The sequence below is a fragment of the Talpa occidentalis genome, unplaced genomic scaffold (genome assembly GCF_014898055.3).
Source record: "Talpa occidentalis isolate TD23 unplaced genomic scaffold, MPIMG_talOcc4v2.1 talOcc4.5, whole genome shotgun sequence".
Lineage (NCBI taxonomy): Eukaryota > Metazoa > Chordata > Mammalia > Eulipotyphla > Talpidae > Talpa > Talpa occidentalis.
The window spans coordinates 102,470,317-102,498,209 of NW_023604861.1; the positions used below are offsets into that span (position 1 = coordinate 102,470,317).

General features: G+C 38.0%; 1 protein-coding gene across 5 annotated transcripts in view; it reads left to right on the forward strand.

Moving 5' to 3' along the window:
- The window catches only part of IL1R1 (interleukin 1 receptor type 1), a 63,518-nt gene extending 35,873 nt beyond the window's left edge, over positions 1 to 27,645 (forward strand). For 4 of the 5 annotated variants that reach the window (XM_054701964.1, XM_054701966.1, XM_054701962.1 and 1 more), the window contains 11 exons: positions 4,597 to 4,855; positions 5,160 to 5,226; positions 12,399 to 12,633; positions 12,740 to 12,929; positions 14,055 to 14,223; positions 16,165 to 16,230; positions 18,323 to 18,440; positions 19,061 to 19,212; positions 22,224 to 22,367; positions 23,345 to 23,512; positions 24,009 to 27,645. In XM_054701964.1, the coding sequence (XP_054557939.1) occupies positions 5,166 to 5,226; positions 12,399 to 12,633; positions 12,740 to 12,929; positions 14,055 to 14,223; positions 16,165 to 16,230; positions 18,323 to 18,440; positions 19,061 to 19,212; positions 22,224 to 22,367; positions 23,345 to 23,512; positions 24,009 to 24,427 (1,722 nt within the window). In that variant the 5' untranslated portion in view covers positions 4,597 to 4,855; positions 5,160 to 5,165 and the 3' untranslated portion in view covers positions 24,428 to 27,645. The remainder of the gene's footprint in view (positions 1 to 4,596; positions 4,856 to 5,159; positions 5,227 to 12,398; positions 12,634 to 12,739; positions 12,930 to 14,054; positions 14,224 to 16,164; positions 16,231 to 18,322; positions 18,441 to 19,060; positions 19,213 to 22,223; positions 22,368 to 23,344; positions 23,513 to 24,008) is intronic. The other variant, XM_037528024.2, reaches the window with a different exon arrangement.
- Positions 27,646 to 27,893: the final 248 nt, after the last annotated feature.

Consider the following 27,893-nt stretch of genomic DNA (forward strand, 5'->3'; position numbering starts at 1 on the left):
GCTTGAAACCTTTATGTGATTTTTTTTCTACCTACAAATGGCCATCCTAACTCCTCAGCAAGAATTTTGTACACTGGGCAATTTCAGCCTCTCCAGCTTTGCCTCTTGGCACCCCACCTTTGGTTTGATCTCCAGAATATGACATTACTGATCCCCTCCCCCCCCAACATGTTCAGGTAAAACCTCATCCAGGGGCCCTCCTCCACGTGAAGGCAGAGCTACATCTTCCCTCATAGTCCAGGCATTCCTCTCCCATGAACACTTCCCCACTGCTGTGTAACTCTGTGGCACCCCCATGGCTCCCTGCTGATTGATGAGCCCCTTGAGCCAGGATTTGGGTCATTATTCCTATCTCTGTCCTCAGAGCCAATTATAGATGCAGCCATGTGTAGCTACTCAATATACAATTGCTGAATGTGGCTATGCATGAGTAAAGAAATGAATGGCTATCTGAAGACATTTTGCCAACACTCAGATTTATTGTCAAAGCCCAGGGGAATATGTAACTGCTAACATTTGAGTGTGACCATTTGCCACACAGTGTTCTTAGCCTTTCAGATGTCACAGTTCATTTAATTCTTATAGCAGCTGTCAACAACAGAAAAGTACTATTATCTCCCCCATTTTGTCAAATGGTAAATTTAGTGAGGCACAGAGGCTGAGCTTTTATCCAACATGCCATCACTGGAGTGCATGGCATAGATCTTGTGTTTAAATCATGACCATTTTTTTGGAGCAGGTTCTAGTTTTTTTTGTTTCATTTATTTTAATTAAAAATTATTATTTTTTAATCTGGCACCAGCACTCTGCCTGGTATACAGTAGAACACAAATGTTAAAAGACTTCCTGAGTTGACCAGCCTTTCTACTGCCTGCGGTATGAAAGCAAGTCAGATTTGGCAAGTATGAAAGATTTGCAGTATGAAAGCAAGTCAGATTCCTTCCTTGGAATTTTTGTGTTGTTTGCGGCTATAATGCAAGTTGTGTTGACTTTTGCTGGATACATGTTTGGTCTAGTGAATGTTTGAGACTAAGTACATTACATCTTTACCTCTTTCTCTTCTGCTGTCCTTTCTCCTTTAGGTTATGTAACTCTTTTTAAAAAAGATTTATTTATTTATGCATACAAGAACTGGGGTATAAGCCAGAGGTGGAGGGGGCGGTGAGAGGATTCATCAGAGACAGTGGGGAGCAGAACAGGCAGAGCCACTGAAATACACTGCTGAGGGGAGCAGTGGGCAAGGCAGGAGAGGTCTGCTGCACCATGTGGGTTGCTCCCTGGCCGGCTGGGGATTGAACTCGTGCTATAGTGGCTGGCAATAGCTTGATAGCACTGTCTTTAACCCCGGCACCACCAGGGAGGCCCAGGTTATGTGACTCTTAACCCACCCCCTGACCTGAAGGGGACCCCTGGGATCCTGGGTACTGGTCCATATGCAGAAAGTCTCTGCTAAGGGGAAAGGCCCACTCCAACACCCCCTTTTTTTTCCCCCAGTGCTGTTCTGGGGCGGTGAAGTGGATCCTGGAAACTAGGGGCCTGGCTCCATGTTTTACAGATAATTAGAGCAGGAAGGAAACTGAGATTAGCTGGCTCATTGCCCACCTATACAGGTAAGGGAACTGAAGCCCAGGGTCATGTCCAAGATCACACTGCCCTGTGCTCACTGCTGACTTTGCACTTGTAATAATTAAATTTTATTTGACCACAATTGATTTGGAATTATCTCTCGAGATATTTTCTGTAAAATTCAATCTTGCACCTTCTTCTTCTTCCCCCAGGAATCAAACAAGTTGGGTCTTGTAAATGGATGAGCAAACAGCTGGCAGTGTTCAATTGATTTCATGGTGCCTTTATTTTGTTTTGATAAACTAAAATGAGTAATTGATTGACCTGGAATTGGTAACTGGGAAACATTTTAGCACTTTATTTTCTTCCTCCTATTGTAAAGACTTTAAACTCATTTCCATGCATTTATAGAGAGGTAATAAACCAGACTGCAAGACTTCAAAGGTTTCTATTTTATTTAATAATCTGTATAATAATCAAAGGCCACTATAATATAATACCATTCATCTACACTAGTTTGGGAGAAGTGCAATGAATGGAATATCAGAATTACAGGATATTTAAGGAATTCTTTCTCACTGCTATAAGGTAGGCTTGAACCAGAGGTAGGGATTTGTGTTCCTTAGGTGGGTATAAACTGAAGCAAATACGAGTGAGGAGGTCTGTCATACTAGAAAGCATTTTTCCCCCCTGTAATTATTTATAAAGCACATTACAGTATTTTTATACCTTTTTTTTTAATTTTTAAAAATATTTATGCAAACAAGAACTGGGGTACAGGCCTGAGTTGTGGGGGGAGAGAGCATTCACCAGAGACAGAATGGGGAACAGAATAGGAGGACTGACTGAAATACACTGCAGAGGGGAGCAGCAGGTGAGGCAGAAGAGGTCTGCTGCGCCATGTGTGTTAGCTCCCTGGCAGGGGATTGAACTCATGCTGCAGTGGCTGCGGATAGCTTCATAGGCTGCGTCTTTACACTTTGCGCCACCAGGGAGGCCCTTTTTATATCTTTTAATATAACTTCTTAAATAGAACATTTCCCAGCTAATATTCAAATGAATGCAGGTCATCAGAGTCTGAATTAGTGATGCCTTAGTAAACTTTTCGTGTGCATTTGCAATAACTTCTAGCTATAGAGAAGAATATAGGCAAATTTGATCTACAAAAATTAAGAGACAGATGTTGTCAAAGCATGAAATTACGTGGTCTACTCGGCACATTCCCCTGAGGTTGTGTAGGGGCGGGTGGGGATAACTGTTTCTTTTGTTCATTTTTACATTAATTCCTTGAATTAATTAATTAATTCCTTGAATTAACTCACAGTTCTAAGCACAGTGCTAGATGCTGTGGGCTCATTGATAGCAAGTCATGGTCCTGTCCTCATGAGGCTTCGTATCCTGGGACAGCTACAGTAAAATGTGCTTAGGACAATGATAGGGAGAAACACAGCCTCCTCTAGGAGCCCAGGTGAGGAATGGGCCTGGAGTCTCATGATCAGGGTGGGAAGAGAGTGACCCAGTCTCAGATGTGACCATGCAGAGGGAATGCTAAAGACCAAGACTGTGGGCCTGGGGAACAGGTCAAGGTGAGGGCTGATGCAGGGAGTGAGGAAGAGGAGTTGAGGGATAGAGTCTGGAGAGTTAGGTCAAAGCTTTAGCACAAAGAATCTATAGGCTTAACTAATGAGTTTGCACTTTTTCAGGTGCAGTGGGGAGACAGCAAAGGTGTTTTGAATGAATCGTTTTGTAGCTATCGAGTTTATAGGTTCTCTGGATTGAATGGAAGTCTTATGTCCATAGGCAGACAGTCCAACATGGAGCCTGTAGCACGAATTAATCCAGGCAGGAGCTGGTGATTGACTTAGCTGGCAGGCAGCAGCAGTGGGGTGAGTGAACGCGGTCAGCTTGACAATCTAAGGAGACACATCAGCCAGGGCTGTGTGAGAGAGTCGCTTTGGGGAGGAGTGATGGTGTCAGGGAAGATTGATCCCAAGTATCTCACTGGTGTTTACATGGCCGGTGTGGGCTGAGCTGTGACCATCACTGAAGTGGGGCGCACAGGGGGTAGGATGATTTTTGGTTTGGGATCTAATTGAGGTTTTTGGGTTGTTTTTTTTAAAAAGATTTATTTATTTATTTATTTATACAAGCACTGGGTACAGTCAGAAGCACGGGAGGGTGAGAGAATTCACCAGAGCCAGAGCGGGGAGCAGAGCAGGCAGAAGGACCGAAGTACACTGCTGAGGGGAACAGCGGGCGGCAGGAGAGGTCTGCGCGCCATGCGGGACCCTCCTGTGGCCGGGGAGCGCCGGGGATCGAACCTGCGCTGCAGAGGCCGCGGGCAGCTTTGCAACCCAGCGGTCAACTGCTGCGCCACCAGGGAGGCCCTCTAATTGAGTTTTAAGGTACTCATGGTCCCTAAGTAGATTTGTGCAAAGTTTGCTGGAGGTAAAAGACCAGAATTTATTACACATTATTGTAGGGTCTCCATTGTAAAACACCCTAACAGAATCTACACAGAGGAAAAGACACTACATTGAACTTTAACTTCATTTGGACTTGAGAAATTTTGGAAAAGAGGGAAAATTGAATTTTCCCCCCTTTTTCACATTCAACTGATATTATTTTAGTGATGTCATTTTATAGATAAAGCAATGAGTATGTTTTCATTGCAACATCATTCAAGTGCCCAATCTGATTAGGTTTCCTGATCTGTGTACACAAAATGTTATGTAACAGAAAATCATAAGTTGCCAGGACCTCATTTTAAGATGTAGCCCTATCACTGGCTGATAACTGTTGTAATGGATGCTTCTCCCTTGATGTGGCTTCAAAATACTTCACAGGGACTGTGGAGTTTGTATTTTTGTATTTGCTTTTCTTTGTGATAAATTAATGCATATTCATTGTAGAAATTTTATATAGAAAGTCCCAAAGAAGGGGAACAGCACCCAACCAGCATATTGCTGTAATTTCTTTTAGTGTTTTTATTTATTTGTTTGTTTGTTTGTTTGTTTATACAACCACTAGGTACAGTCAGAAGTGCAGGAGGGTGAGAGAATTCACCAGAGCCAGAGCGGGGAGCAGAGCAGGCAGAAGGACCGGGAGCAGCTGGGGATCGAACCAGCGCTGCAGAGGCTGCGGGCAGCTTCGCAACCCAGTGCTCAACCGCTGCACCACCGGGGAGGCCCTCTTTTAGTGTTTTTGATGCATTTCTGTATAGCTGTATCATATTACAAAAGCAATTCAATTTAGTGTCTTCTTATAAAATGAAAACAAGAGTTCTAAGGTAAGTTCTAGCAGTGGGATGGGAACTGCATATCAGGTGGGGAACAAATCTACATTAAGTAGAAGCAAACTGGTCTGGGGGTCTAGGGAATAGCCTATATTGAAGATGGCATAGGTTAGATTTGGAGGAAATTTAAGTACCATTCAACATTGGAAATGCATATTGGACAGATGATGGAAGGAGACAGATGTGACTTGGGGTGGCGGGAGAGTGGAGACAAGTGGGGTGTCAGCTGCATGTAGTTTTAGAGATTTTCTGGATAATAATATTTTTCTTTTTTTTTTCCATTCCCTTTTTTTCCCAGGAGAATATGAAAGTGTTACCCAGCCTGGTTTGTTTCATAGCTCTATTGATTTCTTCTCTGGAGGCTGGTAAGTTAAGTATGTCCTTGTGTTCTTGTCTGCTAAAAAAATGTTTTATTTAGAATACATAAATTACCTTTCCTACCAGACTCGTTTTTCTTACCTGTTTTTGTTGAATCCCAGGACACAGAACTTTCTGGTCATAGATATACACTGCTGAATGTTCCTCTCAGCATCTTAACCTCTTATTTTCTGACTTACACATTAGAAACTGAGGTCCAGTGAAGTTAAGAGCCTAAAGTCATGTACGTAGTTTTGAAGCAGGTCTCCAATGTCTAGCTCAGGCATTTTCCTGCTTTGTTGCTGATTGCAGAATGTGATATGGGAAATCCTGGCTTTCATAGGAAGAGGTGATAAATGTAACCTTTATGAGGGCATGGCTGAAAGCCATCCAGAGACAATTCTTTCTTCTTTCTCTCTTTCCCCCTTCCTTGCCTGCCATGACTACATAATACAAATGCATTGAGCCTTTACTCAGTGAATACAGTATACAGTAATGGATAATTTTGCCTGTGTGGGCTTTACATATCTGCATGGGCGAAAGCCAATACATTAGGTGAAAAAGAAATATTGTTATATTGTGATTAAATGTAGAGAAAAAAATCTAGGAAAGGAGAGTTTAAGTGTTTGGAATTAGGTAGGCATAAGGTTAAATTTTTTTTTTTGCTAGTATGACCAGAAAAGGCCTTTCTGAGCTGTTAACTTCTGAGTTCAACCTGAAAAAGGGCAGGGAAGGAGCTCTATAGATATCAGCCTTGGCAGATGTCTGTGGGGTGGAGGTGGGGGATATTCTAGGCAATATGTGCCTGGAGGCCGGGAATACTGACATGTTCTGGGAACTAAAATACTAATGTGGTTGGAGGAGAGTGAGAGGCAGGAAACGTGATAAGAGATGAGGTCATTTGGGTTGTGGTGGAAGGGTGGAGGGTTGATTATGTAGAACTTTGTAGATCCTTTCTAAAGGTCTTGACTTGCAGTTTTGGGTTATTTGTTCAATACTAGAGAGACGATCCAGCTTACATTTTAAGAGATTCATTGCGATTATTATATTGTGTACATATCACAGGGAGGCAAAGGCAGAAACAGAGGCTAGTTAGGAGACTATTGTAATAATCCAGGCAAGCCATGACGGTTGTCTGTTTAGACATGGTAGGGAGAAATGATGTGTAGTCAAGCTTTGTATAAAGTTTGAAGTTGGACTCCATATTGTTTTCTGGGTTTTGTTGTTGTTTTAATTTTTTTTTTATTTTTATATTCCCCATACAATTGCAACCCCCTTATTTTGACCCCAAGACCTCCTTTCCCCACCCTCCAACCCCCCATAGAGTATCTCTGGTTCATAGCTGTTTGTTGATTTTGATATTTTCTTTCTTATAGTTATTCTTTTTCCTGGTCCCTTATTTAAGTTTTCTGGATTCCTGCTACGAGTGAGACCATCCGGTATTTGTTGTTGCTAGTTTTTTTAATATGTGCCATTCTCACTGGTGTGAGATGGTATCTCATGGTAGTTTTGATTTGCATTTCCCTGATTACAAGTGATGTTGAACATTTTTTCATATGCCTGTTGGCCATTTGCATTTCCTCTTCAGAGAAGTTTCTTTTTAGCTCTTCTGCCCATTTTTTGTCTGGATTATTTTCTTTGTTTTTGTTGAGTCTCATCAGCTCTTTGTAGATTTTTGTGATCAGTCCTTTATCATTAGTGTTGGGTGCAAAAATGTTCTCCCAGTTGGTGGGGTTTCTCCTTGTTTTTGTGATTGTCTCTTTTGCTGTGCAGAAGCTCTTTAATTTGATGTAGTCCCAGCTGTTTATCTTTGCCTTCACTATCACTGCTTTGGGTGATGTGTCTGTAAAGATGTCTTTGAGGTGCAAATCATGTAGTGTTTCGCCTATATTTCCTTCTATGTATTTTATGGTTTCAGGTCTTATGTCTAGTTTTTTAATCCATTTTGAGTTGTTTTTTGTGCCTGGTGTTAGGTAGTAGTCAAGCTTCATTCTTTTGCATGCAGCAACCCAGTTTTCCCAGCACCATTTATTGAACAAATTTTCTTTGTTCCAATGCACATTCTTTGCTCCTTTGTCAAAGATTAGTTGACCATAAATCTGTGGTGCAACCCCCCGATTTTGACCCCAAGTCCTCCTTTCCCCAGCCCCCCCCCCCAAATTGTGTCTCTGGTTCATAGTTGTTTGTTGATTTTGATTTTTTTCTTTCTTATAGTTATTCTTTTTCCTGGTCCCTTATTTAGGTTTTCTAGATTCCTGCTATGAGTGAGACCATCCGGTATTTTTCTTTTTCTTTCTGGCTTATTTCGCTGAGCATGATCCCTTCCAGCTCCATCCATGTTGCTGCAAATTGCATGTGTTTAACTTTTTTGAATCCTGAGTAATATTCCATGGTATATATGTACCACATCTTCTTGATCCAGTCATCTATTTTTGGGCATTTGGGTTGTTTCCAAAGCTTAGCTATTGTAAATTGTGCTGCTATAAACATAGGAGTGCAGGTGCTCTTTGGAATTGATGTTTCTGTGTCTTTTGGGTAAATACCTAGGAGTGAAATTGCTGGATCATATGGAAGCTCTATCTTTAGTATGTTGAGGAATCTCCACACAGCTTTCCGTAGTGGTTGGACAAATTTGTACTTCCACCAGTAGTGCAGGAGAGTTCCTTTCTCTCCACATCCTCACCAACATTTGTTGTTGCTAGTTTTTTCAATATGTGCCATTCTCACTGGTGTGAGATGGTATCTCATTGTAGTTTTGTTTGCATTTCTCTGATTGCAAGTGACATTGAACATTTTTTCATATGTCTGGTGGCCATTTGTATTTCCTCTTTGGAGAAGTTTCTTTTTAGCTCTTCTGCCCATTTTTTGTCTGGATTATTTTCTTTGTTTTTGTTGAGTCTCATCAGCTCTTTGTAGATTTTTGTGATCAGTCCTTTATCGTTAGTGTTGGGTGCAAAAATTTTCTCCCAGTTGGTGGGGTTTCTGATGGCCATCCTACCAAAAGCAATCTACAGATTCAATGCTATTCCAATTAAAATTTCAATGTCATTCTTCAAAGAAATAGAAAAAATATTGATGAAATTCATATGGAGCCACCAAAAATCCCGAATAGCCAAAACCCTCCTGGAAAAAAAAAAGAAGGGAATGGAGGCATCACTCTCCCAGATTTCAAACTATACTACAAAGCCATAATAATCAAAACTGCATGGTATTGGAACCAGAACAGACACATGGATTAATGGAACTGAATAGAAAACCCAAAAATAAACCCACAGATATACGGTCACCTAATCTTTGACAAAGGAGCAAAGAATATGCACTGGAGTAAAGAAAGTTTGTTCAATAAATGGTGCTGGGAAAACTGGGTCGCAACATGCAAAAGAATGAAGCTTGACCACTACCTCACACCATGCACAAAAACCAACTCAAAATGGATTAAAGAACTAGACATAAGACCTGAAACCATAAAATACATAGAAGGAAATATAGGCAAAATACTACATGACATGCACCTCAAAGACATCTTTACAGACACATCACCCAAAGCAGTGATAGTGAAGGCAAAGATAAACAGCTGGGACTACATCAAATTAAAGAGCTTCTGCACAGCAAAAAATGGACTCCATATGGTTTAACGATAGGCTGGAGGTGGGTGTGTGAGAAAGAGAAAACTCAAGGACAATCTAAGGATCTCAGTCTGAGAAAATGTAAGGTGATGTTGCTATTGATGGGCTGGGGGAAGATCCAGTGTACAGATTGTTCATCTTTAGTTTAGCACCCCTTAGATGTCTACATGATGATGTTGACTAAGCTGTCTAGAGACTGAGAGGAGTCTGGGTTGCAGATAAAAAGTTGGAGACCTCAGCAAGCAGCTCATATTAGATCCATGAGACTAGAATGTATACCCTTGGGAGCAACTGAGGCTAGAAAAAATGTGAACTTAAACAACTGAAACTCATAGCCCTGAAAGGATTGTTGTTCACAGAACTGATGAAATGCTAGCTTGAAATGTAGGAGGAGAATCAGCCAAGGGTTCTGAGAGTCAAGTGAGGAAAAATGTTTCAAGGATGGAGAATAGTTAATGTCATTACAGATATGTTAAGTTAGATGATGTTTCAGAAATGTTTATTTTAATTAGCAACTTAAAAGGAACCTGAATTAGAACAATTTGGTGGAGTGTTGGAACAAACCCCCCAGATAAATAGAAGGGTTTATCTAGATGAGACATTACTTAAATCTTACCTAAGGTTTACTCTTTATCACTATTCTTTTTGTTGCTTCTGTTACTCTTATTATCTAAATACTTCAGAGTCCTCACTCTGTGTAGGTACATTCTAAATGTCTGGCCACTTCTTTATGTTTTTAAACAACTTTATTGTTTAATAAAGGAAATCTCTGTTTCCTTCTGGATGTATTATAGATTTATTTATTGAGATTTAGTTATATATACCCTTTTAGATGGATTTATAGTCTTTTTATTTATTTATTTTTTTGGTGGGACCATCGCCAGTGGCCGGGGATGAACCGGCGCTACAGAGGCTGCGGGCAGCCTGGTAACCCAGCGCTCAACTGCTGCGCCACCAGGGGAGGCCCTATAGTCTTTTTAAATAGTTATTTTAAAAAATCATTTAGGGGAAATGAGAAGTTATAAACTAAAAACATATCCACACTGACTTTTATAATTACTTATGTAGTTCCTTTTACTGACGTTCTTTACATTCTCATGTGGATTTGAATTTCCATCTACTCTAATTTCATTTCAGCCTGAAGGGCTCCCTCTATTGTGTCTTATTGGATTAGTTTTACTCATGTTGAACTCTGTCAGTTTTTGTTTACCTGGGAATGTCTTCATTTATCCTTTACTTTTGAAGCATTATTTTACAAGAATTCTTGGTTATCATTTTTTTCTCTTTTAGCACTTTGAATAAGTCATCCCATTGCTTTCTGGCTTGTATGGTTTCTGAGATGTCAGCTGTTAATCTTATTGATTACCCCTTGTATATGAGGGAATTTTTGTTCTTCTCTCTTTTTAAGACTGTTTTTATTTGTGTCTTTCACTGTTTGCCTATGATGTGTCTAGGTGTATTCTTTTTGTTTATAATATTTGAAGTAATTTGAGCTTCTTGTATGTATAGATTAATGATTTTCATGAAATTTGGGAAATTTTGACCATTGTGTCTTTTATTGACACTTTTTCAGACACACTGCCATTATTCACATTTGGTATTCTTGATGATACCCTACATGTCCTTAAGGCTCTGTTAAGTTTTCTTAATTCTTTTCACACTGGATAATCTAATAATCAGTTGACAAATCTTTAAGTTTACCATTTTTTTCTTCTGTGAGTTCAAATCTGGTGTTAAGCCCTGCTAGTCAAGTTTTCATTTTAGTAATTTGACTTTTCTGCTTCATTCAATGGTTCTTTTATTTCTGTGTTGATATTATTTACTTGGTGAAATATTGTTGCCATATTTTTCTTGAATTCCTTAGACATGATTTTCTTTTGTTCTTTGAACATGTTTAGGACAACAGATTTTTAAGTCTTTGTCTAGTAAATGCCATGTATAGACCCTTTTGATTGCGTTTCTATTGATTGAGTTTTCTCCTGTGGATGGGGAATATCTTCCTTTTCTTTGGAGTTTTGCTGAAGATTGAACTTTTTAGGTAGCATGATGCGGCAACTCTAGAAATCTATATATAGCTGATTTTTTATTGTTGTTGCTGCAGCTGATGTTCATTTGTTTAATAATTTTCTTGGAATACTTCTGCAAAATCTATGTATCTCATTATAGCCATTGGAATCTGGTTGGTTAACTCATGGAGAATAATAGGCCTGAAGTGAAACATGTGACCCCAATAGGGATGGTATCAAACTAGTGGTTAGAAACTAAAAAGAAGAGCAACTTTTATCCAGGCTTAACTTAATTTTAAAAACAAGCACAGCTATTGATTCACACTTCTCAACATAATCAGATGATCCACCTGTGGTATAATTGTCAAACTATAACTATAACTTCACAATTCAGTGGTCCAAAGTTTGTTTGTTTTTTTAAGTTCATAGGAAGTAGAGAAATAATATGAAAACAGCTCAAGAAATGTATTAACAAGCAACAATATACTAGAAAAGAGGAACATGTAGTTTTGACAAGTAAAAAAACTGAGAGGAAAGTGGTCTACATAGAAAAGTGTGCATCCTGAAAGTCAGGTGTGAAGATTTTAGAGTTAGAATTTATAACTTAAACCTCCCCTATTTCCAGAATAAAAAGGACATTTTGCAATATTTGTATTTCGTGGCTCAGGCATCTACCTCACATAATTCTATTCCTTACTCTTTCTAAGCTTTACTTATTTATTTTTGATTTTTTTAATTGATGCCCAATGAATAATAAGATTTTTTCATTCTACCTGTTGGGAACGGTATTTATTTCCTGCATTATGTGTCCTCCAGCTATTATACCTCTAAATCCTTTGGCATATCTCACTATGACCTTGGATAGCTCTCTTACATGCTTAAACTAATTGAATCTCAGCTACAATCTTGCTGGAGATTTGCTGCATATCTGCAAAGCACACTTTCTCACCCTGTGTAAGCAGATCTTATCTCTTTGATAACATGCAAACTCTTGGTTTACCTGGATTTCTAGCTCTAACTCCTCAACTCAACAAAAACATTGGACTTTGCCTACACTTTCTCATTACAACATCATAGCCTAGAACCTCTGTAGGCATTAATTTGAGAAAGTTGTAGAGTTCACCTTCTTCCCCTGCCTCCAGCTTTCTGTATTTCTGTCCTGTGTTCCCTGGTGTTAACGGTCTTGAACATTGTTGTTTATATGCTTTGTTCATTTTTTCATTGTTTAGGTGGGAGGGTAAATCCAGTCCCTGTTACTCTGTCTTGTACTACAGTAGATAGTTCTTCTATATTATCCTCAATATTTAGAGGACTAAAAAGGGGATGAATGAGGTTAACTTGCTGAAGGACACAGAGAGTAAGTGACAAAACTGAATTTGGATCTAAATGTTTCAGACTCCCAAGATAAAGCTCTTGATCATAAGGCCTTTAAGCTTTCTTATGTAATAGGAATTGATGTATTTAATATTTGATGTATGTAGATTCTACATTAAGAAACATGAACTTTTTATAGAAATGAAAATTGCTTTCCCATTTTCTCTTTTAAAGATAAATGTGAAGAACATGAAGAAAGTAGGATTTTAGTTTCATCTGCATATGAAATTGATATTCGTTCATGTTCTCCTAACTTAATGAAAAACAACATCACTATAATTTGGTATCAAAATGACAGTACAACACCAATATCTGCAGAAAGAAACTCCAGGATTCATCAGTACAAAGATAAGCTTTGGTTTGTTCCTGCAAAGGTAGAGGATTCAGGACATTTCTATTGTATAGTAAGGTAAGAAAGGAATTAAATATGAAAAACTGGTGTTCTAGGTATCTGGAGTAGTTAAGAACAGAAAAAAAATTATTAGTGCTCAATTCACTTGTTTGATTTATTTTAGAAATTCAACTTACTGCCTCAAAAACAAATTAACTACAAAATTTGTGAAGAACGAGCCTCACTTATGTTATAATGCAGAAGCTGTATTTCCACAGAAACTATTCATTGGAGGAGATGGAACACTTGTGTGTCCTTATTTGGATCTATTTAAAGATGAAAATAATGAGTTTCCCAAAATACAGTGGTATAAGGTAATTTCATTTTAAAAGAAATTGGCATTTTACTTTCCCAGCAAATGAAATAGTTTTCTGCCATAGACAATCGAATAAGTCTGTAAAGTAATTCTTAATTTGGCATTTTATTTGTTTTTGAGGGGAAAATTATGAACATTTGAAAAAAAAATCTTTTAAAATATTTATTTATTTATACAAGAACCGGGGTACAGACTGGATGCGCAGGAGGGTGAGAGGATTCACCAGAGGCAAAGCAGGGAACAAAACAGGCAGACTGACAAAATACACTGTTGAGGGGAGCAGCAGGCAAGACAGGAGAGGTCTGCCGCGCCATGTGGGACCCTCGCCAGCCAGCCGGCCAGGATTAAACCTGTGCTGCAGAGACTACAGACAGCTTCACACTGCTGTGCTCAACCACCTGTGCCACCAGCGGAGGCCCATATTTGCAAAAATTTTAACACTGCATGCATTTGATTTAAAGCTCAACAAAGGTCTTGTTATCTGTTATTTTTATTTAATTTAATAAGCTATAGATGAGAAAAGTACACTAGAAATAAAAGATGTTTAAAGATAAGGCTGATTACAAATTTTGGATTTTTAAGAGATAGCTATTTATTATAAAATATGTTATTTTGTATTTTATTAAAATATTAAGTAGTCTTTAAATAATTTAATGGTTATTATAACTTTTAAAAACAGATTGGCTAGCACTCAGTGGAACACATCCTGTTTTTGTACCTTTGATCTACTTAGTCTGTTCGAATTTACATGAGGAATCATCTGGTAGAGATTGATTAATACAAAGTACTAAATATCAGTGAAGAAGGAAGTATAAATTATTAAGGAACTATATTTCCTCAAATATGTTCCTCTTGCAAAATAAATTTGTACCCATCTTTGAAATGCAAAACTCATAGACACAAAAATTTAATATCCTAGGAATATAATTAACTTTTGCCAAAAAATACAATATAAAACTTATATGCAAGGAATCTTTATATATATGTATATATGAAAGTTATATAGGTAATTATATATATATTGCACTTGCCAATGTGAAAAAGTGGAGTTTCTTAGCTGGTAGACTGGGTAAAGTGATTCATTGGTTTTCAACAACTCTTTTTTCCCTCTCCCTTTATCTAGGATTGCAAACCTCTACTTCTGGACAATGTAAATTTCACTGGATCACAGAATAAGCTCCTCATAAGGAATGTCACTCAAGCACATAGAGGACACTATACTTGTCATGCAACCTACATACACTTGGGGAAGCAGTATCACATCACCCGGGCAATACAATTTACTACTGTAGGTGAGTCATAGTTCTGTCCCTTGTAGTTGAAATCCAAGAAGGCCCAGAAACTGTGGTTCTCATATTACCTTCAATTTCCATGAAGGAACTAAATCCAAGGGAAGTTTGAGGTTTGCCAAATGTCCATGGCTTTTGTTTAGTTTTTTTTTGATGCTAAATACTATGTGAATGTTATTCTTTTCTGCTCAAATGCAGTGCTAACTAAACAGACAGAATGAGTTATGCTTCCAGCTGAGCTCCAAGGCTTATTCTTTGCCATGCCTACAGATGGTTCTTTGAGACTGCACTGGGCCTGCCTTGGATCTGTGTATAAGCTCTGGGAATCTTCACTATTGCATGTCTAGCAGTGAGCATCACTGGCACAGTGCAGTGAATGCTAGTGGACTTTTAAATAAATTACACTCCCAGAATCTTCCTTTCATTAGTACCATGTTAGCTTAGTTTACTTAACCTCTCTTGTCCTGCTTCCTCCTCTGTGAGGAGAGCATGCATCTTCCCAAGGTTGTTGGGAAGATGAGAGATCAGGTGTGCTTCGCTGGTGCTCATGTACCTGGTATCAAATAGATGAGCAACAAATAGGTGTAAGATGATTTTTCTTGTTAATTATTCTGGGGCTTTCAATGATATATTAATGATGCTTTATATTAAAAATAACTTTATAACAAAATAAATCAAAATGCACTCCTAGAAATTACCTGGGGAGGGGCTGAATGCTTTATGTAAATATCAGGATTTTGTAAGCTTTCAGCAATATAAGAAGAGCTGTTCTGACCAAGACTGAAAGTTAAAGGGACCTCTATCAATAATTATATGCTGGGACTAAGGCATAAATAAGGGTATCCCAGGTAAATCCAGAACATGATCACCCTGCAGAGAGTGAAGTTTTCTTAATTCTATAATTACATTTTTCTAATGATAGCTTTATTGAATCAAAATTAATTCCTTGCCTAAATCCCATAGGCATCAGTGAATCATAATTTTCAACAGACCTTGTGTTATAACCATCTTGTCACTCCAGTTACCTCTTTTGGTCATTGAGCAGTGCTAGCTTGATTTTCTTGAGATGCAGCAACCAGACCAGCAGATAGAAATTTAGGAAAAATGGAGACCAAGGAAATTTAACAAAATAGGTTAAATATATTTTCAATATTCTCCTTTTCCTTTTCTGATCTCATACATAGAAATAATATAAAAATATTATAAATCTATTTATAACATAAAATAATCAGGGTGAGGTCATATTTTGTTTTCTTTTAAAGGTATATCCAAAAATATTTACGAGTACCTACTATGTGCCAGACACTATTCTAGGATTACATTAGGGAACTGAAGAGCCTACATCCTACTCTGAGTAAACATTTTTTGGATTACAGTAGAATACATTCATGTTTTCTTAGCATTCAAGTTTGTAGTTTCTCAGGATTGATTGAAGATCAACCTTATACTTTTCTATGAATTTTAATAAATTATGCCAAATTGCTTGGCATTCTTCAATAACTGTGTGTATTTCACTCTTGGGATATTGCTCAAGTTACTAAATATAGGCCCACCTAGCACTGAGCTGTTCTGGCTAGTAATACTCCATCCAGGGAATTGCCTTTCTATGACTTCAGGTTTTTCTTCATTTGCTTTAATAGAAACACTTGTCTGGAGACCCCAGGCCCTGGCAATATGTGTGTTTTATTTGTAGCACCAAACTCGGTGGATTCACAGAGACCTACACTTTGTAGCAGCTACCACAGTTTTGTGGTGGTCTCTGTGTTGACCTCCCATCTTTACCTCCAGCCTTCTGTCTCCTGCCATATATGCTTTGGGTACTCAAAGGACTATCTGACCAGATGCCATGGAGGATATACATTGGTATATTTTGCCTAGAGTTGTTGTCACATGAGAGTCTAATCTATACAAGACTGAGAAGCCCTGTGGATATTTTTCTTTCAGAGGACAACAAACCTAGGAGACCTGTGATTATTAGTCCTGCTAATGAGACTTTGGAAGTTGGCCTTGGTAAGTGGAATCCAATCAGGATATGCTGAAATCACTATTCTGAATTAAGATAAACTTCATCTTTACTACACAAAACCTGAACAGTTTACAGACTGTATCTATAATTAGAGGGAAAGTGGCACCATTTAAGTTTTCACGTTTCTCTGGGTTTCCTGCATCTAGTTTGACTTGCCCACCTTTACTTTCCTATGAACACTATTACCCATGAAAGCAGCAATCAAAGGCTGAGTTCAACAGACCTGAGAATAATAAGTGTAATTTATTAGGAGTAGGATGAATTTCTTATGAAAAGTAAGCTTTGAAGCAGAATATAAGCTACAGTCCTAAAAGTTATCCTAGAAAAATACTTTCAAGTTAATAAAAGTTTTTTGTTTCAAGAACAAGACATAATTCTGTAAGTCTTCAGATCTATGCCATATAATACAATAGTCGCCAGTCACAGTGGCTATATACATGCTATTAAAAATTAAGTAAATTAATTTAGTTCAAATAAAAATTATTCAGACACATTTGCCATATTTTAAGGACTTAATAGTCACGTACAACTATAGAATATTTCTGCTATCTGGAAAGTTCTGTTGGATACCACTGGTCCAAACATAAAAAATAGTTTGTGTTATAGGAGAAAAAAATCAGGATGGATATAGATTTTTCTTCTGTGATGGTAACTGCATGAAGACAACGAAAAATTGTACAAAATTAGATGGTAAAAGATTGTGTTCTTGTTAATTCTTTGAATTAACATAGATAACTATGAATTCTGTACTTGACCAAGTTGTTATTATGGTAGAAGATGATATAAAGACATTCTAATATATAAACAAAGATGTAAAAAATTAATATTAAATATAGGCCAATTGAATCTAGAGCAGCATTTCTCAGAATCTTTTTTTTTTTATTATTATTGTCCCCTTGTAGAGTCTTAGAAAACATTTTTCCCCTATCTTGAAATTTTAATCCCTCAGATATATTGTATATCTATTGATGTAGTATAATGGCCCTTGGAGAGGCACAAATCGTTGCAATGACTAAGATTTTTTTTTTTTGCATAATTTAAGGTTCAAAATCCGAGGTTGTATTGATCTCCAAATCTAAATAGTTTCATATAAGGAAGTAATTGTTTATATAAATTAAAAATTTAACAGTTATTTTAATAAATGTGATGGATATATACATCTCCCTATCAATTGATTATCCTGAAGGGTGACAAATAGACATTTGATAAGATCCAATGGTTAACCAAAAATATTGGGTGCTGGGTGTTTTGGGGATAAATGGCACTCACATGCCCTGTTTGACAAAGATAGACTGATAGCTTCCCTTGGGAAAGGGGTTTGGTTTTGAAAATATGTATGTCTTTTAACTTGATTGTACTTTCAGATTTTTTTTTAAAGATTTATTAATTTATTTATACAAGCACTGGGTACAGTCAGAAGCTCGGGAGGGTGAGTGAATTCACCAAAGCCAGAGCAGGGAGCAGAACAGGCAGACAGACGAAGTACACTGCTGAGAGGAGAGGAGGGCGGCAGGAGAGGTCTGCGCCATGTGGGACCCTCCCCGCAGCCAGGGATCGAACTGCTGCTGCAGAGGCTGTGGGCAGCTTCGCAGCCCAGCGCTCAACTGCTGTGCCACTGGGGAGGCCCTGTACTTCAGATTTTTAATTCATAGTTGAGGATGTACAATATCTGCAAACTAGAATGTTCACTGGAATATTACTCATCACCCAAAATTAGAAATATTATTTAGCAATAGGAAAAATCTAATCAGAATATATCTTTATTAGGGAATACTACATAGCCATGAAACCGGCTATTTTGGAAGGGTAACCATGTGATCTGAAATTTCCAATATACAATAATTACATACAGGAAACAATAACACTCCATTATAAAAATTGTGTTTGTATATGGAAAAGTTAGGAAATGAGATACATAAAGTTACTAATAGTGGTTATCTCTGGATGGTATTTTAAAGGAAATTTTTCTTTTCTTTGTGTTTTTCTATAATAGAAAATTTTATTTAATAACCATTTGTTTAGATAGATCAGGTGAAAATCAATTGATGTTGTGTTTAACAATACATTGCTTTGCAGGATCTCAGCTACAATTGATCTGCAATGTCACTGGCCAGTTGACTGACTATGTTTACTGGAAGTGGAATAACTCATTTATTCCTGACGATGATCCAATACTGGTGGAGGAGTATAGACAGTAAGTATGCTGAGAACCAATCATGTGATAAAGTTTTGATATCAAATTCCATGTCATGGTCTCTGTAACCTTGATGGTTTAATCTAATAGCAAGGATTAGTTGGCAGTTATTTGGTTCTTAATCCTTTGCTGCCCTTTTTGAATTTTTGCTAAGTGAAATAAGATTTATAAGATCTTGAACAGTTAAGGTAAAAATTCATGTAATCTTGGTGCAAAATCCAGGCTACTTGGAAGGTTTTCTCTTAAATCGTTAAATACGTGTGTGTGTGTGTGTGTGTGTGTGCAATGTATATATCAATATTAATTCAGGCATATGTATCAACAGTCCAATGAAGCAGTTTTCCCGAATTATTTTTCATGTTATTCTTTTCCTTAAAATACTGAATAGTCTTGTTAACATTCACTAAGTGGGGCCAAAATCAGTTATAGTAGGGCTTAAGTCTCTGATGGCTCCTATTATTACTAACAGCCTTATTGTTATACTGTGCTTAGGGCTGGTGATAAATTTTGCTGTAATTTATGTGACAAATAAAGAGATAAACCATGTATATATTTCTTATGTATAGTTGTGCAATTTCCTTAAACAACCTTATTTATTCTCTCTTTTTTTTTTTGAACAGGATAAAAAATCCTTCAGACAAAAAAAGGAGTATAATCATAACAGAGCTTAACATTTCAGCAGTGGAAAGTAAATTTTATGTACACCCATTTATCTGCTTTGCCAAAAATACAAAGGGTATGGATGTAGCATATATCCAATTAATACATCCAGGTAAACAACATAACTGTTTATTTGAATTGCAGTATTATTTTATTGCATGACCTTGTTTTTGCAATGCTATTTCCTCTGCCCATGACAATCTTAAATTTCTCTTAAACTGAGTGGTTTCTATTCCTCTTTCACTTCTGTCTTCTTTCACAACTATCTTCTAGGAAACTTTTGTGTCCCATGGCCTGTGCTTCACACAGATCTTTGCCCAAATAAATGAGGTTAGGGTCTCTGTTACCGAACTTGATGGTGCCATAGACTTAGTGTTCTTTACTTGATGATAAATTCTTGATGTGCACACATTTATCTTATTAATAACTATTTCCAGAGTTAGTATCAGCTTAAGTTTTGTATGTTGTAGGTACCTAAAATAAAATTTTTAGGTAAATGACTATGTGATGGCTGCACAGGGGAACCCTATATATCCAGTTTCCGGGGAGGATATCAGATATTACAGTTTTTAAGAATTGTATAATCAAACATAGTATTGAAAACAGTTGTGAAATATTTTAAGATTATAGTTAAATTAAAAGCAAGATATATATGACTGTGCAATTGAAAGATAATCTACAAATGATTAGAATTAGTCAATGAATTAATTAGATGTGAGTAATCATAATTAGTAAATTTAACAAGATTGTTAGTCTATATGTCTATATAATATTTCTGTGTATATATGTAAATATCAAGAACAAAGAAATAGAAATTAATTTAAAACAGACCATTTAGAATAGCATCAGAAATATAAAATAGTTAGAAATAAATACAGCAAAACATGTCAAGATCTCTAAAACACAAAAAACTTTATTGCAATAAATTCGAGAACTAATAGATGGAGGGGTAGTCACATGGATTGAATGACAATGTTATAAAGATACCAGTTCTTCCAAAATGAATCTATAGTTTCAAAACAATTCCAATCAAAATTTAGCAGTATTTGTATAAGTGTGGGTATATTATTGGGGGCAAGTTTATTCTAAAAGTCATATGGAAATGTAAAGTTCCAACAATAGTCAAAATAGTCTTGATTAAAAGCAATACATCTGGAAGATTTATCCTACAGATATCACAATCTTGTATGAAACAATAGTAATTAAGACTGTAAATGTGAACCTGCAGTTGGGCTCATTGGATGTTGGAGTTCAGTTGGGCCACTTGATACCAAATGATATAGCTTGATTTCTACTTCAGATTCCAATCTATTGCAGATGGATCAAAGACCTAAATTGGAAAAGTAAAATAAAAGCTAATTGATAGTCTTTTCTGGTTGCCTGTATTGTCTCTAACATTAAGAAGTACTTTCTTGGGCCTCCCCGGTGGCACAGCGGTTGAGCGCTGGGTTGCAAAGCTGCCCGCGCCCGAGACGCTGGTTCAATCCCCGGCTGCTCCCCGGCCACCGGAGGAGGGTCCCACATGGTGCGCAGACCTCTCCTGCCGCCCGCTGCTCCCCTCAGCAGTGTGCTTCGGTCCTTCTGCCTGCTCTGCTCCCCACTCTGGCTCTGGTGAATTCTCTCACCCTCCCGTGCTTCTGACTGTACCCAGTGCATGTATAAGTAAAACAAACAAACAAATAAATAAATAAATAAATAAAGCATGCCTCTACTAAAAAAAAAAAAAAAAAAAAAAAAGAAGTACTTTCTTCTTTTTTCCTTCTTCTCCATCACTCTCCCTCTTCTCCTGTCTTTCTTCCTGCCCCTCCTAAACTATAGTCACTGGGAGGATAATTAGAAAGTGAAGCCAAGAGAATGTGGTCATTTGAATCATTCCATTATGTTTCCCTCACTCACTGTTTGGTTTTTTTTTTTTTTTTTGACATACAATCAAAATTTGGTTATTTGGCACATACATAAGCACATACACATGTAATGCTCCATGAGGAGAAAACAGGATTTATTACAATGTCTGTGGAACATTACAAAAGTTTAAAAATGTACTTGGTCAAATGAAAACTTTAATAATTTACCAAAACTTGAGTTAATAAACTGTATTCTTTCAACAGAATCCAATAAAACTTGGTTCAACAGTGAAAAGTAAACCAAAAATGTTTTTTTTTAATAAATTGAGGAACATTCCAATAAATAACCCCTTAATCAAATAGGAAACCACATTAAAAAACAAATGTTCTCAAATGTAATAACAAAGAAAATATTTCCTGAACAAAACCGGGGGGATCAAACTAATGTTTATAGAAAATTGTATAGCTGTATATGATAGTAAATGTAATGCTGAAAAAAGTCCAAAACAGAATGATTAATGTATATAACCCCAGAAATTAGAAAAAGAAAAGCTAAATAAACCAAATGAAAGCAGGAGGTGAGTGTTAATAAAGATAAAAGCTTATGTTACCATCCCCTAGCTCTCAACTCCCCCACTCTACTGTTATAACTCCAGCATCTCTTGCTGGCTTTTCTTTTTTTTAAGATTTATTTATTTATGCATACAAGAGCTGGGGTACAGGCCAGAGATGCGGGGGTGAGAGGATTCACCAGAGACAGAGTGGGGAACAGAACAGGCAGACTGACTGAAATACACTGCTGAGGGGAGCAGCGGATGAGACCGGAGAGGTCTACTGCACCATGTGGGTTTCTCTCTGGCCAGGTGGGGATTGAACTGGTGCTGCAGAGGCTGCGGACTGCTTCATAGTACGGTGCTTAACCCCTTGCGCCACCAGGGAGGCCATCTTGTTGGCTTTTGAGTGATTTTGCCTTTGTCTTGTTTTACTATGGAGTGCTGTATCCTATGTTTGGCACTTTTTCTTTATTATTGTGTATTATACTGTTAAGGTAGAAATTTAATTCAGCACACATTGGTTGTATATGGTATCCATTCTAGATTGCCTTGTACATTAGTATCCATTAGTAAATGATGATAATGACTGGGTAAATACTGTCTCAGATTTGGAATTGCAGACCAATTCAATTCCAAATATGGTTTCTCTGGGATGATATTTAAATTGTTGTGCTCAAATTTTAATTATTTTGGTTCTAAAAACTTTACCCTCTTTTCTGTTATAGCCCCTGATTTCCAGAAGCATACAATTGGTCTACTGGTCATGTTAACAGTAGTAATTACATGCTCTGTTTTCATCTATAAAATCTTCAAGATTGATATTGTGCTTTGGTACAGAGATTCTTGCTATGATTTCCTTCCCCCAAAAGGTACCGTTTTGCATTCTATGCAATATTTTCTTATTGGAGAGAGGGGATTGTTAAGATATAGAGGATGATTAAGAGAATATACTCTTTTAATGTGACATGTATAAGATTAGACATTACTCTTATAATTAGTTTCATGACTGAATAACATTGTTTTTCAAATTACTGCTTTAGTGTTTGTAATGGTGGATAAATAGGCATCTAGACCATCTCTTTATAAATCCAGTAATTCAGAAACCATTGTTGAAAGTCCACTCTATGCTGAGTAGGACATACATACAGTCTGCCCTCAAATAAAGAAAGGACTGCATTTTCATGCAGCAGGGAAGTGCTGCCTTTCTCTTATGCTTAAATATTGCAAAAGGCTAAAACAACATTAATATGTAAAAGGAAGCACTGATAGAAATCAGGGCTGAGACATTTAGGGAAGAAAATAAGAACAGGGAGATAAGAATAGTTCCCATAGTAAGAGAAAAAGTGTCTCTTTATGTGAGTTGGTCATCAAATGATGTAAGAACAGATTTGAAATAAAAACACAATAAACAGAAACTTAGAAGGGGTAAACGCTTTAAAAGATATTATACTTTTGATATCGCTGCTTCATTTATACCATCATACAAAAAGTAATAATTAATTCTTTTTTTAAAGATTTATTTATTTATTTATTTATTTATAAACACACTGGGTACAGTCAGAAGCACGGGATGGTGAGAGAATTCACCAGAACCAGAGGGGAGAGCAGAGCAGGCAGACTGACGAAGTACATTGCTGAGGGGAGCAGCGGGCGGCGCACCATGTGGTACCCTCGCCCGGCGGCTGGGGATCGAACTGGCGCTGTAGAGGCTGCGGGCAGCTTCGCAACCCAGCGCCCAACCACTGCGCCACCGGGGAGGCCCCGTAATAATTCATTCTTTAATGCAGATTTGTAATACTGACTTTACCAAATCTCTTGTTTTATTTTGATCATATTTCGCCCTTAGCTTCAGATGGAAAGACCTATGATGCATACATACTATACCCAAAGACCCTTGGGGAAGGGTCCACCTCTGATTCAGATATTTTTGTGTTTAAAATCTTGCCTGAGGTCTTGGAAAAACAGTGTGGATATAAGCTGTTCATTTATGGAAGGGATGATGATGTTGGGGAAGGTATGTATATAATGGAATAAAGCAAAAGTCTTCCTGTTAAACTAATTACTAATGTTGGGTTTCATCTTTCTGGAAGACAAACATAGGTATACATATTTGATCATCTTAACAGCCTCTGTGGGTGTATGATGATGGTTTTCACATTTATTTAATGCAAATCCTCTACTTTAACTAGCTTCATTCAGTTTAGTTTTGGAAAACTTAGCCACAAGATTGATCCAATAGTTATGTTACAACTGATATACAATGTAATAGGAATGGTATAGATCACATGATTTAACAAGGTTTTTACACTTCTACTGAAACTATTCTGAGTTCTAAATGAAGTATTCAACATTGATGGGCCAATATTTGAGTTAGACTGTAAAATGGGGAACTCCCTTAATTTTAAGGTGAGAAAAAAGGCAGTAGGAAGCATAGGAATGTTGGCTTTGGTTCTAGGAGAATTACTATAAATTCTAATTGTACTTACCATGCTGTGCTTTATGTGTTTCAGACATTATTGAGGTCACTAATGAAAACATAAAGAAAAGCAGAAGACTAATTATCATTTTGGTTCGAGAGACATTGGGATTCAGCTGGCTGACGAGTTCATCTGAAGAACAAATAGCAATGTACAATGCTCTCATTCAAGATGGAATTAAAGTTGTCCTGCTTGAGTTGGAGAAAATCCAAGACTATGAGAAAATGCCAGAATCCATTAAATACATTAAGCGGAAACAGGGGGCCATACGCTGGTCAGGGGACATTAGAGCTGAGTCTCAGTCTGCAAAGACACGGTTCTGGAAAAAGGTCAGGTACCAACTGCCAGTCCGGCAGCAGCGGCCTTTGCTCAAGCATCAGTTACTGTCTCCAGGCACTAGGCCAGACTCTAAGGAGGAACTGCAAAGGGACGTCCAAGTGCCTCTTGGATAGTGGGGCAAGCTGGGCCCAGAGTCCTCGGGTGACTCCTGTTTTATTGCATTACAGACTGGACAATGTCCCTAGTGACTGAGATAGTCATTACATGCATCTCATGCTCCCTTATACCAAGGTCACCTGAATTGGAATATTAAGGGAGCAGAACATGGTGACAATAGGTCAGGACAATTCAGAACAGAGGGTTTGGAAAGGCAACAAAGGCCCTCTTAATGTTTGAACTGCTGAGCAAAGGCACTGGAGCAGCAAACAAGAGGAAAGGACATACAGGAGAGATATATCATGGACAGGTTTCATGAAGCTGTTTGAAGTCCCAGAGTGGAGCTGTGACCCAGTCTGGGGACTGCAGGGCCCTTGAGGGGCCCTTCTGAGCAGTGCAGCTGGGCAAGTGAGGCCAATATTTCACCCAGGAAAGTGGAAGTATTCTTCCACTTCCATTTGCTTTGCATTAGCACAGGTGTTAGCATTTAGCAGTTTCCAAATCTGAATTTCAGTTTGCAGACCTTTAAAACTACCATTTCAATAAACTAAGGGATTCTCCAGCATTCCAAGGTTTTGAAATAATGGCTTTCCACTGGAGAGGGAGAATGTCAGTAAGAGTGGTGGAAAATTGGTGAGACCTTACTGTTTTCCACCTGCAATGACCATTCTGTTCTATTTTCTCCTTCATTTTACTTGACTCAGCCATTATTTGGAAGGATAACTTCCAAGTCACTTCTTCCCTCTGCTCTCTCACACACGTGACCCAGATATGGCCCATCCTTCATAAAACATTTCTTTGGTTTGATCTTACTCTTGCTAAAATACCTCCTCCAGACTCCTCTCATTAAAGGAGCCCAAGTTATTCTAGTAGCATTTCGCTACAGCCCATCCTCACACCTGCCCCCTCTGCCCTGCTAGTGAATTCCCAGGTCAGCCTCCCACAACTAGGATCTGGCCCTGGGTCTGCTCCAACTCTGCCTCTGCCCTGTCTTCTCTGCTGCCTTCTACAATTTTCTCTGGCCAGTCAGAAATATACTGAAATTCAAAATTTTCTCCAACTCCATTTTCTTTAAGAGACTGCCCTAAGATACTTTTTCCTATCAGTCTGATTCTAAGTTAGCTGTTAGCTATCATGTGAGAAGGTTGGTCATTCTGTCTCCAGCAAGGATCCTGCACTCCCAGGAAGGGGCTGTGGGTATGTCTTTTTCTCCGAGATGCCCTTACAAGTAATTTGCACGTATGACAAAGATTTGTATAGTGCTTTATTGTTTAAAAGGGTTCACAGATTATTTAATTTTTAACAATTATCCTAATTTTATAGAGAGCAAGTTACCTGTTATTTTTAAAAATTGCACTTAGTATTTTGGAAATTAAACTGGCATCTCCATCGCTGGCATTTAGTTCATTGTTTTGCATAGTTGATTTCAGGTCAATAAATACCCCTTCAGCTATACTGCTCTCACTTTTGTGAGAAGAAATTATAGTTTTCTAGGAAGGTGGCTGAGTCTAGGAATGCTTTTATTTAAGAAACCAATTCCGAACTTCTGAATATTGGAATTAACAAAAATCGTGTAATATTTAGATTATATGAAAAACATTCCTGCTACCATATATTCTTTCCTCAAAGGTAAATATTTCTTAGTAAATTAAAAATGAAAGCAAATTTTATGTGGTATGGAAAATATTTTTATAACTTGACAGTCCTCAGGCTAATTAGAGGAACCCTGGAAAACTGCAAAGCCAAGTTCATGAGCCACTTAGTGAAAGGCAAATGCAGTGTTAAAGTTGTATAAACAGAGGCAGGCCTCCTGTTTTTTTAAAATTTTAATATTTAATATTATAGGTTAATACAAACTTTTATTTGCTATTTCCTCTCTCCACCCCCCTGCAAATTTGTGCTAGTTAGACAAAAACAGAATTTAATACTTTTACTCTTCTCTCTCTCCCTGTTTTCTCTGGGATCTGATCGGATGGCGTTGAGTAGCAGTGCTATTAGGGAGCTGCTGTTTTCAAAGAAAGTTTGGGGGTTCACATAGATTGCAGTCAGAAGTCTGGGGGGATGAACTGGGGCCTGACATAGCCCCAAAAGGCCATCACTTTAGTTTGTCTATTAGTGCACAGACTGAGGGGTACCCCTTGACTCCTAAACTGGAAGCAAAGATGTAAAAAGAACTTTAATAGAATTAGTGTGTTGCTTGTAGTGCCAAGAAAACCATTTCAAAACTTAGAACTAGCAGTAAAATTAGCCAGAAAGTAAAGGAGAAGGAAACAACCAAGAATTACAAGTGGCATTAGAGTTGGAACTTAGGGAGGAACACAAACAAGATGGGGGTGGAGAGAGGAGCCCCAATAGGAAAGTGCAGTGCCACCTAGTCACACTCATGCTCAACCGAGGGAGGAGTCAAGAGGAAGAAGCTGCATTCCCAGGTCCCTAGAACTTTCTTTGTTTTATTGTTTTCCCTCCAAGCCTTTTAAACCTCTTCCTTTTAGGCCTTTTCCATTAATTAGATTTCACTGCCTAATCTGATGGGAATTGTTTTTGTCAACCTAAGTGTTCAAGAAAAGCTGCAAATGTAACAAAGTGTTTCATTTCCAGTTGTTAAAACAGATTTAGCAGAATTTATTTTTTCCTCTACTTGCCTCTGCTTACTTTGTGATAAAAAAAAAGGTATTGAGCCATTTTTTTTCAAAGACATTTTGATAAATTGTATTTGTACTGGATAAAATGAAGGTTTTTTTTTTTAACTTGTATAATTCAGCAAATATCAACTATTTTTCTGTTGTAGTAAAACACCAGATTCATGTACAGCAAATATTACTGAATCACAGTACCATACTTGTTTTCATTAAAACCTGGTATTCAGTATTGAGTATTGTCATGGTTACTGGGCAAAGGATCTGAAAACTATCATTGGGTCAGAATTTCTCTTACTGGTTCTGGGTCCAGCCACCTCCTACCACAGATACAAACAAAAGGGCTGTTGGTGCAGGAAAAAAAACTATTATTCTAAAAACGGGATAAAAGAAGAGAGTTTTAAGTCCAGTTACTGACAAAAGATGTGAGGTAGAGTTGCACAGAGGAGTCAGCAAGGTGTGGCAGAGGTCTGCACTGCTGAAGTGAGTTGGGTTTCCCCCTTGGGGACCATGGCCTGCCACCTACCCAGCTGCAGTGTGGCCTTTGTAGATAGCAGCTCCAATGGCAGCGCAAGCCCACATTCACGGTTCCCCTTAAAATGCTCATGTAGGGCCTCCCCGGTGGTGCAGCGGTTGAGCGCTGGGTTGTGAAGCTGCCCGCAGCCTCTGCAGCACTGGTTCGATCCCTGGCTGCTCCCCGGCCACTGGAGGAGGGTCCCACATGGTGCGCAGACCTCTCCTGCCGCCCGCTGCTCCCCTCAGCAGTGTACTTCGGTCCTTCTGCCTGCTCTGCTCCCTGCTCTGGCTCTGGTGGATTCTCTCACCCTCCCGCGCTTCTGACTATACC